Source organism: Camelus bactrianus, chromosome 6 (assembly GCF_048773025.1).
Source record: "Camelus bactrianus isolate YW-2024 breed Bactrian camel chromosome 6, ASM4877302v1, whole genome shotgun sequence".
Lineage (NCBI taxonomy): Eukaryota > Metazoa > Chordata > Mammalia > Artiodactyla > Camelidae > Camelus > Camelus bactrianus.
In genome coordinates, this window is record NC_133544.1 from 83,789,177 (window position 1) to 83,808,320 (window position 19,144).

At 38.4% G+C, this 19,144-nt stretch overlaps 1 protein-coding gene across 3 annotated transcripts in view; it reads right to left on the bottom strand.

The window, feature by feature from the left end:
- Positions 1-19,144, bottom strand: part of NEDD4 (NEDD4 E3 ubiquitin protein ligase) — a 123,543-nt gene that overhangs the window by 21,365 nt on the left and 83,034 nt on the right. For all 3 annotated transcript variants that reach the window (XM_074366168.1, XM_074366167.1, XM_010969471.3), the window contains 7 exons: positions 17,644-17,705; positions 15,109-15,211; positions 9,856-10,022; positions 7,879-7,996; positions 7,624-7,791; positions 2,737-2,802; positions 19-138 (listed from right to left, as the gene is read on the bottom strand). In XM_074366168.1, coding sequence (XP_074222269.1) covers positions 19-138; positions 2,737-2,802; positions 7,624-7,791; positions 7,879-7,996; positions 9,856-10,022; positions 15,109-15,211; positions 17,644-17,705 — 804 coding nt within the window. The remainder of the gene's footprint in view (positions 1-18; positions 139-2,736; positions 2,803-7,623; positions 7,792-7,878; positions 7,997-9,855; positions 10,023-15,108; positions 15,212-17,643; positions 17,706-19,144) is intronic.

Genomic DNA, 19,144 nt, shown 5'->3' on the forward strand with positions numbered 1-19,144 from the left:
CGGATGGACTGCAGGTACCTGTACAGTGGGCTTTGTCCAGGTAGTAGTTCTGCAGTTGTGATCCACATAATACGATCTTCCTCTTTCGTCTTGTTTTTCTTCCCAACCTGGCGGTAACCCAGACGAAGTAGGCAAAAGCTAAAGTAAAGAATAAAAGGAGAATTAAAGAGTAATAGGAAAGAATCCTTTTTAAAAGGACCACCAAAAGCTAAAGTAAAGAATAAAAGGAGAATTAAAGAGTAATAGGAAAGACTCCTTTTTAAAAGGACCGCATCCGTTTTTCACTGCTAGCTCTCTTTAAAATGAATCATGTTTTAAATCGTATTTTAAAGTGTACAGCATTGCACTTAAAAAAAAAAAACTCAGGAGAACAGACTAATGATGAGAGTGTTAATACTAAAAACCCTGACAGTAATAAGAACCACACGCTAAGTGCTTTGACACAGACCATGTCATTTAAGCGCCACACGAATCTTAATGAGATAATTAAGATGAGTGGCCCGCTGGACTTAAGAGGAAACCGAAGCTTACAAAATGGAAGTAATTTCCTCACATACAACACTGCTAGTACGGAGCTGAGACCTGAACCCAGGTAGTCTAACTACAGAAGCTATGGCCCGTAGCTGCCAGGTCAAAAGTTACTCCTTCCTTCTTTCCGTGAGGGCTGGGGAGGGGCTGATCACTGTAGTTTATTACAAATGAACGGAGAGGTCTAGTTACCCAGGTTTACTTAAAATAGTCCAGGTCTGGCCTTCCTTTCATCTTTTGAACCAGATCAGACTCTTCAAGGCTTGGCCTGGTCCCCTAATGTGCCTTCCATATTAAGACGATCACCGCTGGTCTGTTCACTAGACACACTGCTCCCTAGACACACAGTGGGTAGATGTAACTGCGGACACTTACGATGAACTGTCAGTCTACAAAATAATGGAAGTCAGAGTTGCCCAGCTTTACCAATGTCCAGCAGCTGGTGAGCAGCTAAAAGGAATGTAGTAGATTTATCTCCACAATGGATTATCGTGAGCTGCTGTGACATATAACATGGACAAACCTCAAAAACATCGTACTGAGTGGAAGAGGCCAGACGCTTAAGATGGCATACTGTATGATTCCACTTACATGAAATTTTTACAAAAGGCAAAACAGTAGCAACAGAAGCAGATGAGTGGTCGCCTGGGGCCGAGAGGCGGTATTAAGACAACTTTTTGCGGCGATGGAAGAGTTCTTAAACCTGACTGTGGTGATGTTTGCACAACTGTACAAATTCATTAAAACTCATTTTTTTTGTTCACTTAAAAATGGGTAGATTCTATGTTCTGTAAATCGTATTTCCAGAGAGCTGCTTTAAAAAAAAACTCTAATCAACGCACTGTGAAGAAAAAGGCATGGAAATAGCTTTCCCAGTACACATGATGTAATCCATCGCTAGATTCTGCGGCTCAGCTGATGCACTTAAGACTGTTTCTTGGATGAGTGCCTGTAAGTCAATCAGAAATTCACCATTCTCTTGCATGGAGAACAACGACAAAGTACAGTGGGAGATAAAACAGGGGCCTCTGCTTAAGTGAGCTCCAGTCGAATGGAGGAGGCCAGACGGGGCCGTAGGTGAGAGGAAGGCTGTGGAGGGCATCCACGCTCCTGTTTATGGTCAATACAGACTGAGCCAATTGCACAAATGGGTGCCCCCTCCCTCCTTAGCACAGGGTCTGTGTCCCTCTCTTGGTGCAGAATCACCTTTTAAGAAGGATGAGCCACTCCCAGGTCAAGGACTTTTGAGTCTATGGCTTCCTATCCTGGAACTCCCATAAAATTGAAAACAATCTGAACTTTTCAAAATTAATATACAGACTGCCATTCAAAATCACAAACGGTTGGTGGCAAAAAAGTGAGATGGCCATTCCCAGCCGGGAAGTGAAATGGGCACAGACCCAGAACAGGGAGAGAGTTAGGAGATGCGGCAGCCCGTTTGGAAGAAAGAGCCCAGACGGGAATGAAGGCTGCAGAGGGGTCCATGGGAGGCTGAAGAGGCTGGGAGCCTGGGCCTCTTTTGTTGGGTTTAAAGAACAAGAAGTGGGGACCATGTAAGGAAGAGACAAACTCAAAACAATGAGAGTTGAGGCAGGAAGAGGATGGAGGCTGGGAGACCCAAAGGGAGTTGCAGTCCAGGCGTGAAGTTGTTAAGTCTAAGCTCCAGTCAAGACTGTGGCTGGAGATGCTACTGAGGGGGCGGCAGACGGCTCGGTGGCTTGGAGGATGAAGGGAGGGGGTGAAGGGGACTGACGGGCCCCATCCCGGCCACTGAGCCTGCTGACACCTGCTGACACACCTGCTGGAGTGACTGGCCCCTGATGGACCTTCAGGTGTGGGGCAGACACAGCTGCGAGACGCCGTGGGCTGCGCACAGAGCAGAGGCCACTGGACACTAGGGTCTCGAACTGGATGCTGCCTGCCGCCCACACAGTGCATCGCCCACCAAGCCCAGACGCCACCCACAGCCACCAGCACGCAGGGACTGGCCCTCTTACTATGGGAGAGACAGCGCTCCTGGTTTGGTCTTTAAAGGGCCCACCAAGCCCGCTTCCCCTCCCCCAACCTCATCCCCCAGAGCCCAGATGCTGTGATGGAGCAGTGCTAGGCAGCCAAATGGTCATATTCAGTGTCCCCCGTACCCCCTCCCCAGAAAGCTGCTAGGTTTTATATTTTTATTGAGGATTGAGGGGAGAGGATAAAACTCACCACAGGAAGTGTAGGCTGTTCCTCAAAAGTATAGGCTTGTAAGCTGCCTCTTCTGTTGGAATGATTCTTATTAAAAGCGAAAAAAGGAACAATAATAATGTTAGGTCTTTGGTTCGTCTTCGAACAGCATGTGGGGCGGCGGTGGAGGGGTACGATGGGGCAGAAGAAAGACCACACACTCCGCCTGCGTGGAGACTGCAGGGAGCTGCTCAGACAGGCTCAGCCCCAGGCCAACCTCCGGTGCACACCTCTCCCCCGACACCTAGACTGTCTCCTGGACGCTTTCTCTTCAGCGTCTAACAGAGAGCCCCTTATTGTGTCCAAAACTGGGTTTGGTTTTCTCCACCCACACCCACTCAAACCTGTTCCTCGTTGCAGGGGTAGCACGTGAGGCCAGCAGGTGCCCTCATCAGGTATCAATCACTCCCCCTTCTCCCCGTCCTGTCCCTGACAGCCAGGTCAGTCGCCAGATCCTATGCATTCTACTTCTTTACTAGTTCTCAAATACATTTCCCTTGCACTTTTTGGAAAAAAAAAAAAGTCAAGTTTTCATCATTTGTCACCTTGGCTGTACTGCAGCAGCATCCTAATAGATTTCCCCACTTTAAGATTTCATTGCTTAACTCTAATCTCCACACTACACGGTGCAGCCAGAGGGCCTTCTACAGGGTAGGCTTGATCATATTCTTTCGCTCAGAGCCCTTCGGTGGCTTGTTGCAGTCACTAGGATAAAATCTACAGCACAGAACACCACGTGAGTGAGCCTCCTGACGGCTCCAGAACTTCCCACCTCACTGGACATCCCAGATTACTTGTTTCCAGGAAATCCCATGTTCTTTCTTTCCTTGTGCTTTTATATGCACGCTGTTGTCACTATCAGAAATATTTTAATTCTGTTATTTAATGACATCAAAATTTATAATATACATATAAATTAAGTCAGAATAGCCACTGCAGTATGGTTTACAATAACAAAAAACTGTAAACAATCTCAAGTCCAACAAAGGAGACTGGAGAGATGGCTTAAGGGTTCCCTGCACAAGGGAACGATATTTGATTATTTTTCTGTTGTTGGTTTTTAAAAAGAGCACATCTTACTCTATATAGAAAACCCTAAAGACTCCACACAAAAAACATTAGAACTAAGAAATGAATTCAGCAAGGTAGCAGGATACATGACTAATATACAGAAGTCTATTGTTTCTTTACACTAAAATGAAGTATCAGAAAGAGAAAGTAAAAAAAAAATCCGGTTTAAAATTGCATCCAAAAGGAATAAACCTAACCAAGGAGGTGAAAGACCTATATGCTGAGAACTATAAAATGCTGATAAAGGAAATAGATGATGAAACAAAGAAATGGTAAGATAGCCCATGCTCTTGGATTGGAAGAATAACATTGTTAAAGTCACCATACTACCCCAAGCAATCTACAGATTTAATGTGATCCCTATCAAATTACCCAGGACATTTTTCATAGAACAAATAATCCTCAAAATTCATATGGACCCACAAAAGACCCAGAATTGCCAAAGTAACACTGAAGAAAAAGAACAAAGGCGTAATCCTCCTAGACATCAGACAATACTACAGAGATACAGTAATCAAAACAGCATGGTATTGGTACAAAAACAGACACATGGATCAACGTAACAGAATAGGGAGCCCAGAAATAAATCCACACACTTACAGTCAGTCAATCTTTGACAAAAGCGGCAAGAATATACAGTGGAGAAAAGACAGTCTCTTTGGCAAGTGGTGTTGGGAAACTCAGCCTCCTGTAAATCAATGAAGTTAGAACACTCCCTCACACCATATACAAACATAAACTCAAAATGGCTTAAAGACTTAAATATAAGACATGACACCATAAAACTCCTAAAGAGAACATAGGCAAAGCATTCTCTGACATAAACCATAGCAACACTTCCTTAGTTCAGTCTCCCAAGGCAAAAGAAATAAAAGCAAAAATAAATAAATGGGACCTAATCAAAGGAAACCATCAACAAAATGAAAAGACAACCTATGGACAGGGAGAAAATATTGCAGATGATGTGACCATCAGGGCTTAATTTCCAAAACATACAAATGGCTCATATAAGTCAATAACAAAAAAACAAACAACCCAATCAAAAGATGGGCTGAAGACCTAAACAGACATTTCTCCAAAGAAGACACAGAGATGGTCAATAGGCACATGAAAAGATGCTCAACGTTGCTAATTATCAGAGAAATGCAAATCAAAACTACAGTGAGGTATCACCTCACACCAGTCAGAATGGCCATTATCAAAAAGTCTGCAAATAATAATTGCTGGAGAGGGTGTGGAGAAGAGGGAACCTTTCTATACTGTTGGTGGGAATGTAAATTGGTGCAGCCACTGTGGAAAATAGCATTAAGGTTCCTTAAAAAACTAAAAATAGAGCTATCACATGATCCAGCAATCCCACTCCTGGGCATATAACCAGAAAAGATGAAAACTCTAATTAGTAAAGACCCATGCACCCCAGTGTTCACAGCAGCACTATTTACAATAGCCAAGACATGGAAACAGCCTAGGTGTCCATCAACAGATGACTGGATAAAGAAGATGTGCGTGTGTGTGTGTGTGTGTGTATAATGGAATATTACTCAGCTACAAAAAGAATGAAATATTGCCATTTGCAGTAACATGGGTGGGCCTAGAGATTATCACACTGAATGAAGTAAGTCTGACAGAAAAAGGCAAATATTATATGATATCACTTATATGTAGAATCTAAAAAAATTACAACTGAGCTTATTTACAAACCAGAAATAGACTCAAGGACATAGAAAAAAACTTATGGCTACCAAAGGGGGAAGGGAGGGGGAAGGATAAATTAGGATTATGGGATTAATAGATACACAGTACTATACATAAAATAAACAATAAGGATTTACTATATAGGACAGGAAATTATATTCAATATCTTGTAATAACCAATAATGGAAAGGAATCTGAAAAAGTATATATATATAAAAGAACCCCCGAAGCTTTGCTGTACCCCTGAAAACAGCACAATATTGTAAATCAACTATAGTTTAATTAAAAAAAAAAAAAGAGAGCACATCTATATTTACTGAAATGGTCCAATGTGTATGATACAGCATGAAAAAAAAGTAAGCTACCAAAAAGATAATCTCAGGTTAAAGAAAGATATATAAATATATGTGTGTGCATGTATGTTTATGAATATATAGAAAATGTTTAAAACAATATAGGCCAAACCATTAATGGGAATTGAGGGAGCATATTTTAGACGTAAGACTGAAGATTTAATTTTAATTTTATATGCCTCAATATTGTTTCAATGTTTTTCTTTTTCTTTTTTGTATCTGTTTCAATTTTTAACCATGACCATACAAGACTTTAAAAATAACAAATTATTTGTTTGAATTATTACGCACAGGGTATGAAATTCAATACAAAAGATATATGTCTTGCTCACCCTGTTCCTCCCTTCAAAAGCAAGCAATGCTACCAGTTTCCTGTTTTAATTTTCAAGAAATATGATACACATATTTATTCTCTGCCATTTAAATGATTTACATAGATGGCAGCACATCAAACACACTGTTCAGTATCTTGCTGTTCTGCAGTGAGCAGTATCTCTTAGGGGCTGTTTCATACATCATATACATTCAAAGACACTTGATTCTTTTTAATTGCTGCACAGTATTTCATTGTATGAATACCATCTATTACGTCTATAATTAAAAAAAATAACAGGAGGGAAGGGAATCAGATCTTATGTGATTTATCACCAGCAAATCAATGCAGTCTATCTTTTAAGTCTTTTTGACTGACCTTTCCCACTCCCCTGCCAAAAAAAAAATGAAATGAATAGAAGACAGAAGAGACAGGTGGACGAGAGAAGGGGAAGGGGGCAGGCACACTTGCTCCTGGATAATCACACAGGTATTGACACAGAACTGTCTACACTGAAGCTTCTTGAGGAAGGTGCTGAACAGAAGTCAGCAAACTTTTCCTGTTAAGGTTCAGAAAGTAAATATTTTTCTGTGGGCCATACAGTCCCTGTTGTAACTACTTAACTCTGTCAATGTGGCGTGAAACCAGTCACCAGCAATACCTAAACAAATGGGTGGGTTGTATCCTAAAGACTTAACCAGCATGCAACGTGCCTGTAGTCAGCCCTCCACAGTGACTGAGTGAAAAGAGGGGAACTCCAACTGGAAATGACCATAGGACCCTCAGATGCCTCTCCGTCTTCCATCAAAAAGATCTGCCGTGATGATACAGATAGATCAGAGAGCCAGCCACAGAGATCTCATCATGGCAGTGTCTACTGGAGCACTTGCCTCTGGACCCCAGGGACAGCAATTTTTATAGCAGTTGCTGGGGTGAAAAGATCATCTATCTCCCTGTCCAGCCTACATCAGCTCTTATTCACATGTGCGTTTGTGACAAGTGATATAACCGAGAAGCAGAAAAGCAGCCTGAACACCCAGGACCTGGCTTGGCACTTGGCACTTGGCAGCAGGATCCAGACAAAAATCAAGACTACTCTGTAGTCATGCCTGAACACAGCAAAACGTGGGCCCTGCCCAAGCCACAGAATACCAAATACCTCCCTATCCTGGCAAATGTGAGTGACCGCTGTTTTGTTTTCACTAATTATAGCTTTAGCCTTGTTCCAGATAAGATTTGAGATATTCAATGACATATTTCAAATCATTACGCTGTACACCTTAAACTAAGACAATGTGTTATCTCAATTATATCTCGATAAAACTGGAGAAAAAAGACATTTTATGTAAAAGTTAGATATTACATGGAATAGTATATATAATATAACATAATATAACATTCTGACGCGACAACAAAATCTAAGAGCATCTTCCTTACTGAGCTGGCTACTGGCTGGCCAGTGGCTGAATTTCCACAAATAGTGAGTCTGGCATTTAATCCTTCTGCAAGATGAGTCTGGACATCCACGTTACTCGATGGTGGAGATGATGGGAAGGCCTGATTGCCAAACATGTTGGCTTCATCTTCTCTTATAATTTCCCAGTTCTAAAAATGAAGAGAGTAAACTTAAGTCACACATACCTTCGTCTAATGCTATATGTCTGTCAACAAGAATAAGAAAATTATTTCTACCTCGGAAGACTCCCGATTGTCGACACTTTCTGTTTCCTCAGATATCTGCCGTCTGGTGGTAAAAGCACGCTGTGCTTGCAGCTGCATGTTACCATTCTCAGCATCTGTTAGGTTGTCCCTGCGTTAGAAATGTGAACGCCATCACTATGTCTGAAGAGAGTTCAAATGATAGTCAAAAATCCTGTGTTCATTAACAAAAATACCTATATTCGATCAGAATTTATTGTTTTGGGCCAAAGGCTGGTTCAACACGCACAGATTAAGCCATGGGCACACTGGTACCTTCAGAGTACTTTGCGGAGTTAAAATTTTTGTGAAAATGTGTAACGTGCCTGAGTGATATTTTCATTCATCACTGTGCCTAGGATAATGTCTCACATGTGTGGGCACTCAAAAATATGTGTTGAATGAATGAATACCTGAGTTTCATAAATAATTTCATTATATTATTATTTTGCCATGGTATTCCAAGGGTAAAATCTAAAGTAGTGCTGGAAAGTTCATAATAACAGAAGCTTTAAGAGTTACGTATACATCTTCATGAATTAGACAGTAACGTTTTCCAGAATTGATCTTAAGCCCAGAGCAGTGTCTCCCATGCATGAATGCAGAGTGTACGGATGCTGCAACTAAAAACTTAAGAGAAGCTTAAACTTAAATGGTATCTGCTTTTGATCATATACAGTCATGGGCCCATTCTGAAAAAAGATAGTAGGATACTAGTAAAGGCGCGCTGGGGTCTAGGAAAGGTGTGGTAAATCAAACCGAACACCCTTTCCCCAGTCATTCATTAGTTATATTATTTTAGCGAGTTGTATACCATAAAATAAAGAATTTGGTACAAGGATTTAATAACAAAATTTTTGTTAATTTATTTACTACAATATAAGTCCAGGATAGTCAAAGACCAGTTCTTACTGTACTGTTGCACAGTGGTCCTAAGAAAATGCCTCAGACATTTTTTCCCCGAAAGAACTGATTTCGGTTGGCTGAAAACAACATCAGCCACAGTGAAAGAAATGTGATTCTGCTCAAGTCCAGCTTGCCACCATACCGGGGTATGCAACAGGGCAATTTGGCAGAATTTTATAGCGTCTTCAGTTTTGCACCCTGTATGGCATTCTACAGAGATCAATGCTTCTGTGACATGAAGAACTTGGCATCACTGATTTGCTTTGGAAGGATCTGAGGACAGAAAATATGTACGAAAGTGCCTGGACTATAGCAGACACAAAATACCAAAGCCAAAAATTAGAAGATTCATAAACAAATAAGAAACATTTTATGTCTGTGTCAAGAAGTAGAAGACTAAAGGAAGACTTTGTAAGGCTTATCAGGAAGAAGTGGAAGGATATTTGATAATCAATATGAACAATGGGAGGATCTGTCAATGTATATTTACAAATACACAGTGTGATGATAACAAAAGAAAAATGTCACTGAGGAGACATAAATTAGAATACCTCAAAGGTCATTCTGTCCTTGATCTGTGTACAGTGGAAATTATGTATATATTGACCAGAAAGGCAAATGAGTATTTAACAAAAGAAAGACCTTGTTATTGAGTCTTTTATATTTTATAAATAACCTATATTTTAAAAATAATTTACTGGAGAAATTAACATTCCACTATATTTTAGTAACAAACTACAAAAAGTCTCCAAGATTTTCTAAACCAGTCTGAAGAGAAAAATGTACCTTTTGTGGCTGCATAATAATTAAAAACAAATAATTCACCATCTCTTAAAATAAAGAAGCAGTTAGAAGGTGACTCAAATAATTTTTAACATAATCAAATCATTTTAAAGAAGAAACAGGTAAGATAGCATTTTTTAAGCCCTGGGCCATAAAAATCCTAGTATTCTTACAGTTCTGGGATTCCCATACTATTACAAATCCATTTGAGCCATGGGTCCAAAATGAAAATTAGTGGTCAAACGTATTCCGATTATAAACATGAAAGCCATCAGCACATACTGAAAGGTTGGTCTTTTCCACTGTGTTCTTCTAGATTCATGGTTTACATAGTAGGTCCTTCCAAGAATATCCTGTCTCTCTTCCCATCCTGGAGGTAGAGGAGAAGGTTCTTGTTGATGCTGCAAATGGCAAGCAGCATCCGGTTGGTCCAAAACTACCCAGCCAGGCTGAAAAACAGAACAGTAACAATGAACTCGAAGCTTAATTTCTTTAATCTTATAAATTATGCTAGAGGCAACTGTAAAAGAGATTTAGCATATCCAGTTCCAGAAACTATGCAAAGACAGAACTGGCACATTGTCAACTTTTAAGACCATAATATGAAGATTTTATGATAATGAAGATTTTATGATAATGAAGATTTTCAGTTTGCAAAATGATTACATTTAAATTTTACTTGAAACTGTTTTAAATTCTTTCAGGTAAGGTTTTAAAATACATCTAATAGAAGAAAATGGGCAGGGAAAACTTTTAAATAAACAAACAACATTGGAAAGCCCTGAGAAATTGAGAAGCATAGTTTAGACTAATGTAATCTTATGCTATTCTCTACATTATAAACAGGGATCATGTCTTATTAGACATTGTCTCTCCCATAGAGAAAGAACCTTGTTTATGATGGAAATACATAACTCTCTGAAACCTAAAAAAACTCACTGGCTGAAGGTCAAACACGTAGAGGTGTGATAGGGAAGGGCAAATGATTCAGAAATAATTGAGAGATTGAGAAGTCATTATGATTCTCTGGTCTGACTTTTCTCTTTCCCCTCTGGACCATGGAAAGGCATTTTGGTCAATTAATAAACAGCCAAAGAAAGAAAGTTTTGTTTTGTTTATATGCTAGAAAGGCACTGGAAATTTCCTCTGAGACTAGCAAGGGGCAAATACACAAAAAACCTTAGCTAGGAAAAAGCAAGGAATTATTTGAAAAGGGTAGTGAGGGTTAATGACATGCTTTTATACAAGACACATAACAGAAAAGGCAGTCAGTAAAAGTTCTGCTAAATACTGATATAGTTAGAAACCATAAATAAACTAGGGATGAAAACTTAAAAATTCTCCTAAAGGTATACAAAAGAAGACCTGAGTAAATGGAAAGACATAATACGATCTTGAAAGATTTAATCTCACAAAGGTGTCAATTTTCCCCAAGTTAATTTATAAAAGTACCAAGATTTCAATAAAACTACACTGTGGGTTTTTTTTTAAAATAGCAAGACAAGGCAATTCTCAGGTTCAAACAGAAATAGAAGCAAGCAAGAATAGTCAGTACAATTCCAAAAAAAAAAAAAAGAAGAAGAAGAAGAAGAAGAATGAGTGAAGATTAACTTTGTCAGATAAAATATACCATAAACCACAATTACTAAAGCTGTGTAGCACTGGTACATGCAGAGACACACAGCTTAATAGAAGCGGAAAGCTCAGAAAGAGACTCAAATCTATAGGAGTTTAGCATATGATACATTTCAAATTTGTGGGAAAAGAGTTGATTTCAGTTGCTACCTCATACCTTATATCAGAATGTCACAGATTGAGCAATATTTAAAATGCAAAAAGGAAAAAAAAATGTAAAAAGGAAAACCAAACTGTATTAGAAAAAACCTTGGGATATCTAAAAAATATATTCTAAGAGTGGAGAAGTATGACACCAAATCCAGAAAGCATAAAAGAGACTGATTTGATTATAACCCCCTAAATTTGTACATGGCAAAAATTACTAAAACGAAGTTTAAAAATGACAAATTAGGGGTACCAATGGTATTTGGTTCCATAGATATAGCTAAACAAGAATTTTCTTAGTATATAGTCTTTTTTCCCAGGCACTTGGGATCCAGCACTAGAGGACTGTTGTGTGCCAGCCAGCAGACGGCTTAGAAGATGGAAGAGAATTCTTCCATGCTGGAGGGCTGAATCTAAACATGAAGGGTCAGGGAGAAGAGCTGGGAAGAAAAGAAACATTTTCTGGCAGCAGGGAGAAAAGGACGGGTTTCTGCAGCAAGGCTGGTCTCTTTGGCACGCTCCAATGGGAGGGTTACAGGTGGAGGTGGAACAGAAGACCAGGGGTAGGAGAGAGGAAGACAGACAGAATTATTCAGGGGAAAGGGATCTGGAGGGGAAGTAAAACTGACTGCCTTTCTTCTTACCTTTTCTGTGGGAACTGACATCATGTTAATTTTGTTTCTTGCTTTTTATTGTCCAAACTTCACTCTCTCCCGGTTTCCTCTCCCCCCTTACTTTGTCTCTCCATCTATGTCTCTATCCACCTTCCTTCTCTCTTTTTCCTTTCTTTTAAGTGATCATGGTATAGGCTCTATATACCTAAAAATTAGTCTCATATATACTAAATCAAATTTTATTTCCCTGGTCTCAATTTCAAAAGCATGAGAGTTGAATTTTTACATTTCATTCTCTTGGAAAAAAAAAAAGATTAATTTAAAAAATGTCATTATTTTTCTGCAGATGAATAAAATTTATTAATAAAAGGGTCCTTACTATTGCTGTAAAAGACTGTAAAAACATTCAGAGCTTGGAATATGGTACCAGAAATAAATTTTTTAGAATTTTCTTAAAGATTTCTTCTCAAAGGTCTACTTATAGAATTTATGTTACCTACGTAAACTTGCAAAGGGAAAAAAACTAGTTTAATTAAGGGCCTATTTTTAAAAAAACCTGTTTCAGTTAAACGAGGAAGTACAATTATAGATTTGAACATTGTTCAGAAAAAATGAGTTTTCATTTTTTTGTATAGAGTGCTTCCCTATTAAACATGTATCAGTTAATATCATTCACAAAATAATTTTCTACGCATCAATATGTGTCACTTAATTACAAACCTCAGTGCAACTGCCTACAATTTCAGGGAGTCAAAGAGGGTCAGAAAGAAAGCATTCAGAGCTATAGCAAACATTATATTGTATGGTAATCATGTAAAATACAGACAACTAAACCTGAAGTTACAAGGGGTAAAAATCAAATATTACATAATTACCTATTATAGTCACACTTTATCCCACTAAGGACTACACACTGCCTGAGAGTGAGCCTCTTTCGAAAACTACAATTGTTTTCTTTAAATGGTAGAATTTCATATATTCAGTCACCAACTAGATGTCAAAGACTAGGCTTCTCTGCTCATTAGCTACACAGAAGATAAATAAGCACAGATTCATGTGTCTGAATTCTGAGGGCCTTTCATAAATAAACTCCTACACGCTTACATCTACTGAAATTATAAGGTGCATTTGGAGGGAACTCAAACATCGAGACGTGAGACCACAAAATGCAGCGAAGCAGCTCTACCCACAGAAACTGCCCTGTGAATGAGGTACCTGTGATACGTGTGTGTGGGCATAACTTGGAGCAGGTTACCAAATAATGAAACGCTGTTAAAATTTTTTTTAAGTTACTAAATAGAGAATTTTCTTTCTTTACAGCAGACACCCTTCATTTCAAACAGAAAATTCCATTGTGCAGGATACCCTGTGCACCAAAATCCCAGGGAGAGAAAATTCTACTCAATAAATGTATAAATTTAAAAAAAAAGATTATTACATGATAAATCAGAGAAAAACTAAAAAGAAAAAAGTAATCAAATAAGGGAATTAGACTTAAGCAAGGACACCAAGTTCTTTGATTGCCAAAGTAAGGGCTGACTACAGTCTCTGATTTAAAGAAAAGAAAGTTCTGGGGGAGGGTTTAAGCACGGGGTAGAGTGGGTGCTTAGCATGCATGAGGTCCTGGCTTCAATCCCCAGTACACCTCCATCAGAAAGAAAGAAAGAGAAAGAGGGAGAGAGAGAGGGGGAGGGAGGGAGGGAGAGAGGAAAGAAGGAAGAAAAAGAAAGAGAAAGGAAGGAAACAAGGAAGGAAGGAAGAAAGAAAGAAAAAGAATTCCCCACAAAGTAAAATCTCATTAGTGTATGTAAAAAATTCCTGTTGCAAAAACACTGCTTACTCTCAAGCTTTCTCTCTCAAGACGCATACACGTGTGAGGCAGAGCACACCCTTAGAAAAACCCCAGCAGACCTTCAGTCAAAGAGGCATGCCTGCTGAGGAAAGCACACACCCCAAACCTGCCACAGCAGACCGGTACCAATAACGGTGTGCCTTCAGTCAGTGCTGTAGAATACGGTGTTATCTTTTGAAGATAATGTCCCTTCAGTGGGAACCTCAAGGGGCAAATGTTTTCATCGCCTTTTCGGATCATGAATTTTTGTACTGGAGGAAACCCTAGAGGTCACCGGGTACAACCCTCCCCCTCTGCAAATGAAGAACCTGAGGTTCAGAGAAGTTCAGACTAGGATTCCAGGCTCCAAATGCCCATCCAGTTCTATTCCAAATACACGCTATCTGCCTCTTCTTCACTCACTGAATGCAGGTGGGTCTGCCCAAATCCTTGACTTGGACTTCTTCCCGTCCTGTCACCCAGGAAGACTGTTAAATTTGATTGGCTCCCAATAAATGTGGCCTTTTATTAGATCACTTGAGTTCTCTCCCCTTCCCCTTAGTCTCCTCCTTTCCTGTGAGCCCCAGCCCACCCCAACCATGATGGGAAAAGTCACAGGAATCACATTTCATAAGAGTTTCTAATTAGTAGAGCCTCCTCAAAATTTCCATATATTTAACTTACAAATACTAAACTGTATTCTTACTTTAATGGAGGGGGAGCATGACATGGTTTAGAAAACTGGAAAACTAGAAGAAGTTAATGACTTAATTACAACAAATGCTTTCATTCATAAACACTGTATTCTCTATTCCCTCACCTTTAAGAATGCCGTCAGTAAGGCCAGTCATTCTACAGAAACATCCTTAGAGGAAGGAAATGCTTAACAAATGCTTGGGTAAAATAAACAAACGTCCAGGTAAGTAAATGCTGCCCCCCCCCTTTTATTGGGGTAAAATACACATAACAAAATTTATAATTTTAACTATTTTTAATTGTACAATTCAGTGGCATTAAGTACATTTATAATGTTATGTGAGCATCACCACTGTCTAGTTTCAGAAATTTTTCATCATCTCAAACAGAAACTCTGACCCATTAAACAATAACTACTCATTCCCCCTTTCCCTCAAAACCTGGCAACCACCACACTCCTTTCTGCTTCTATGAATTTGCCTTCTTCAGATCAGGTAAGTAACTTTTATTGCACATCTTAACGTTATTGAATATTTTTTCTTCAGAGAATAGAAAATAAAAAATTAGATATTATTTTATTTTTAGTTTAATCAAACATTTATAAAGTCTCACCTCTAATTCCTCAGCCTGTTCGGTGTTATCTTCTTCGGAGCCACTGGTTTTAGGTAAATAAGTCATTTTCAATCTCAGATAACCTTTAACTCTTGATTTGTTACTGTGGAAAAGAAAATAACAATTCACAACACTTTCACACTAGGAAGAAAAGCACTCATTTAGTAAGAGTTTATCGCACGCTGACTCGCCAGTAGAGGAGATTCAAAGACAAATTGCAGTGTGGAAGATATTTGGGAAAAGGAATAGATGTGGAGAAAAAGGAACATACACAAATAAATAATTGTTATGAGAGAAATAAGGAACTAAGGAAGTCTAAGTGCAAGATCAGAGAGAACTTGAAGGAAAAGTTGGCTTCGGAGTTGGGGCTAGAAGACTAGAGGGGATTTTGATCCGCGGCAGTGAAGGCAAAGGCATGATGAGTGGAGAAAAGAGCGAAAACAATGAAACAGATGGGAAACCTGGGATGTGGTTAAGGAAATGGCAGTAGTTGAATTTGGCTGAACTCAGGACACATTAGGGAGGTGGGAATGGTCCAGCTGATGGGGTCCACGTGAAACAGGAGAACTTTTAGATTTTATTTTGCATAAGACTTCGGGGCTAGGACAAGGCACCCTCAGAGATGTGTTTTAGGGATAATAATCTAGCCATGTTGTATAGGATGAGAGAAAAGTGGAGAGTAAGGCTGGATGGAAAACTGTCTGGAACCTACCGCCTGTCTGTGACAGCTGTTTGAATTTGTCATTCATTAATTGACCTAATATAATTTCATATTATATCTTGTGTCACCTCTTTGAATAATGAGTTGTCTAAGCTCAGGGTTGCTGCTCAGTGTATGTACATGTACATTTTTGAAAAGCCTGTCTTTCTTAAGCTTCTAGCTGGGGACCTAACTGTCTACTGCTCCCACCAATTCTAGCATCCTGTTCACTTACAAAGCCCTTACTTGTCCTAGCTTATAGTTTTTTGGGGGTGATTTTTTTTATAGATTTCAGTTATGTAACAAGACATCCTTTGTCTTTCTAGCCCTGAGTCTTTATCTTTTATCCTGTCTTCAAGGATTACTTCACCCACCCCTGATGTCTCCTTTCATCTTTTCAGTTATTCCTCTCTACACAGTTCTCATGGATTTGGAAAGTGCACCTTTCCTGAGTGATCAATAAAATCCCTGATGCTTATTTCTCAGGCCACTCATGTGGCACAGGACTCCATAGTTACGGGGGTGTGGTGAACACTCTAACTTGTTTTAAAGGATGGATACAGAAAACTCACTCAGATAATAGTTTATAGAAGAGTCTCTCTCTATAATGACAGGCCTTATTTTTTCTTTCCAACTCGATAATAAGCCTGTGGGTTTGGACTTAGTGGTGCTCAAAAAAACCTTAAGAATGTAGTACCTTTTCTATTTGAATAAAGTTCCTTCTGCACTTGCAGCAGTACTCAGTGCAGAGAGAAGATGTAAACTGTTAATAGTTTTTTGAAGATAAAGATATCAGAAGCATTTGACAAATTGAAAAGCAGGTTACTACAGCAACCAAAGAAGAAATACTTGGTTATTCTTGGTATATAGATGTCACAATCAGTTCAAAATTAAAAGAAGAAAAGAGACTATATTGCAAGACTTGTATAGAAATTAAATGTGACTTCTTGTATAAATAGTAAATACTAATGTAGTCAGAGAGCACTGTCCCCTTTATTTTGTTTTAAGAATTTATATTACAAAAAATACTTAAAATTTTCTATTTAAAAATGTTAGTAGTTCTCACATGATGCTTCTTAACTGCATTTTCTAGTTTTAAGAACAAGACAAATACTGTTGTTTCCACGGGTTCTTCCTTTGCTTTACTCTGACCTTTTTGACAGTGAATCCGCACACATCTTAACTAGAATTTACCTGATTATGTGGTACAGAAGATCAAAAGGAGTTTTATTTACAGCTTAAACTTAAAAATTTTGACAAAAATCAAGTAATTCAGTTTAGGAAAATGGAATTATGAATATGCTATTTGGGTTTTAATTTCCAGTCTTTGCTCATGCTATTTTCTGTAAATATTTGTTTTCTGAAAATACCTTTTTTTAATGAAAGTATGCAAAATGTACTTAGGTTTCCCTGAAAATGGTTTTGTGTGTATCGACTTAGGTTTCCCTGAAAATGGTTTTGTGTGTATCAAGTTGGATATTTGAATTGATTGAAGTTTGTGATTTTTTTTAAAGCACAGTATGACAAAATTACATACACTGTAAGGTATAAAATAAATATAAAATAATGACAAATTTCATTCTTCTAGTCTGATAAATACTAAGGTAGGGAGACAAGTCTTTCCCAAAGGGGTATGATCACTTTCCTCTATTTCCAGAATTTCTGTACTGTGCATATATTACTTTCTAATTAGAAATAGCAATGAAGCTTTTAAAAACAAATATTTAAGAGTAGCTTATTTACAGAGGCTTAAACTTTGAATTTCCAAAGAGACTACTGTAAGGTATAATGAGATAAAAAAAACCTTAATATCTTATTATTTTATATTTACTGACCTTCTCGGGTGAAGAACAAAATCCTTAAAGGTATATGGTCTCTCCATTCTTGGATTTTCTGTCTAGAATAAAACAGTGGGTTTTCAAGATATATCTATAACACCAAAAATATACACTTTTCAAGAATATTCATGAACTGTGACCTCAGGCATCATTGAAGTTAGAAGTGAGAAAAAAGGAGCTTTAGCTTATTAGACGTCACACCTGGTAACCTGACAGTGCGTTCACTTTTCTGCACTGTAGGAATTGCCACCAGCATCACAACTCGGCATAGAACTAGTTGAGGAGGCGTGTGTGGAGCCAAAAGGAGGGTAAAAGCAAAAATACAGTAGAGAATGGTTAGTGTGTTTGCACCCAAAGGAAGAGGGAATTTGTACAATGCCAGCAGAATGGCATGGTTAGACCATTAGAGACAGTTGCAGGAGAACAGAAAAGAAAACAGCCTGGAAAATAAGACTGGATTAAATATATTATTAAAAGTTTGCAATGTCTGAAGGCTGTAGAGACAATGCAGATCTGAAAAGACTGATATGGTAAAGAAGTATCACTTCTCTTATCAAGTTCAGCCACCCTTTGTTTTTATCATCCTTTACTTCTCTGTTGCATTTTGCATGGTTAACTACCCATCCAGTCTTGAAATTCTTAAATTCTCCCAACAACACTTTACTTGGTTCTTTCCTGGTTTCTCCTGGTCGGTCTTCTCTTTCTCCTCTGACAGACCCACAAAGACTAACAGTCAATGTCTGGCCTTCCGTGCTCTCACCCTCTCATTTGGACAGCCCATCACTCTCAGAGACTCTGTGGTTATAATCTCAATGGTGATAACTCTCAATCCTTCCAGACCTGTTTCTCAACACACTTTATTTTTATATCTGTCAGTTGCTCACTTTAAGCTTTCATTTTTTCCTGCTTTCTGTTGAAATGCAATATGGCCAAAAAGAAACTTAACATATTTCAAAAAAAAAATGGCTTCCCTCCTACCCTCTCTACTTGAGACACCACCCTTATCTCCCAAGTTCAACTTGTATTATCTTTACTTTTTGCTTATTTTTTTCAACTGGAGTTCTGTGTCAAAAACCTGGACCAATGATGTTTTGTTACGTCCTGAATGGTTCCTGAATCTGTTTTCTTCTGTTGCTATATGCTTGGTCCAGATTCAGTTTCATGTCCATATTGTTGTAAACAATCACACTTTCCTTCTGTGAGACTAAGCTCTCCCCATTCTAGTTATTCAATAGAACATCTCCAAACTGATCTTCCTCAAACAATGCTTTCATGACGTCAATCAACTTCAAGGGCTGTTTCTTACTAGGGTTCATGTAAGGGAATCTTGAAAATAAAATTAAAATGGAAAATTGAGAGGAGTTTTTAGAAAATAATACACTCAAGAAATAACAGCAGTACACACTTTACAAATAAAATATTTACATTTACTATATTGAGCTTCTGTAAGTATTTATTAAAATAAAAAGAATAAACATAAAAAGTAAAATCACGAACA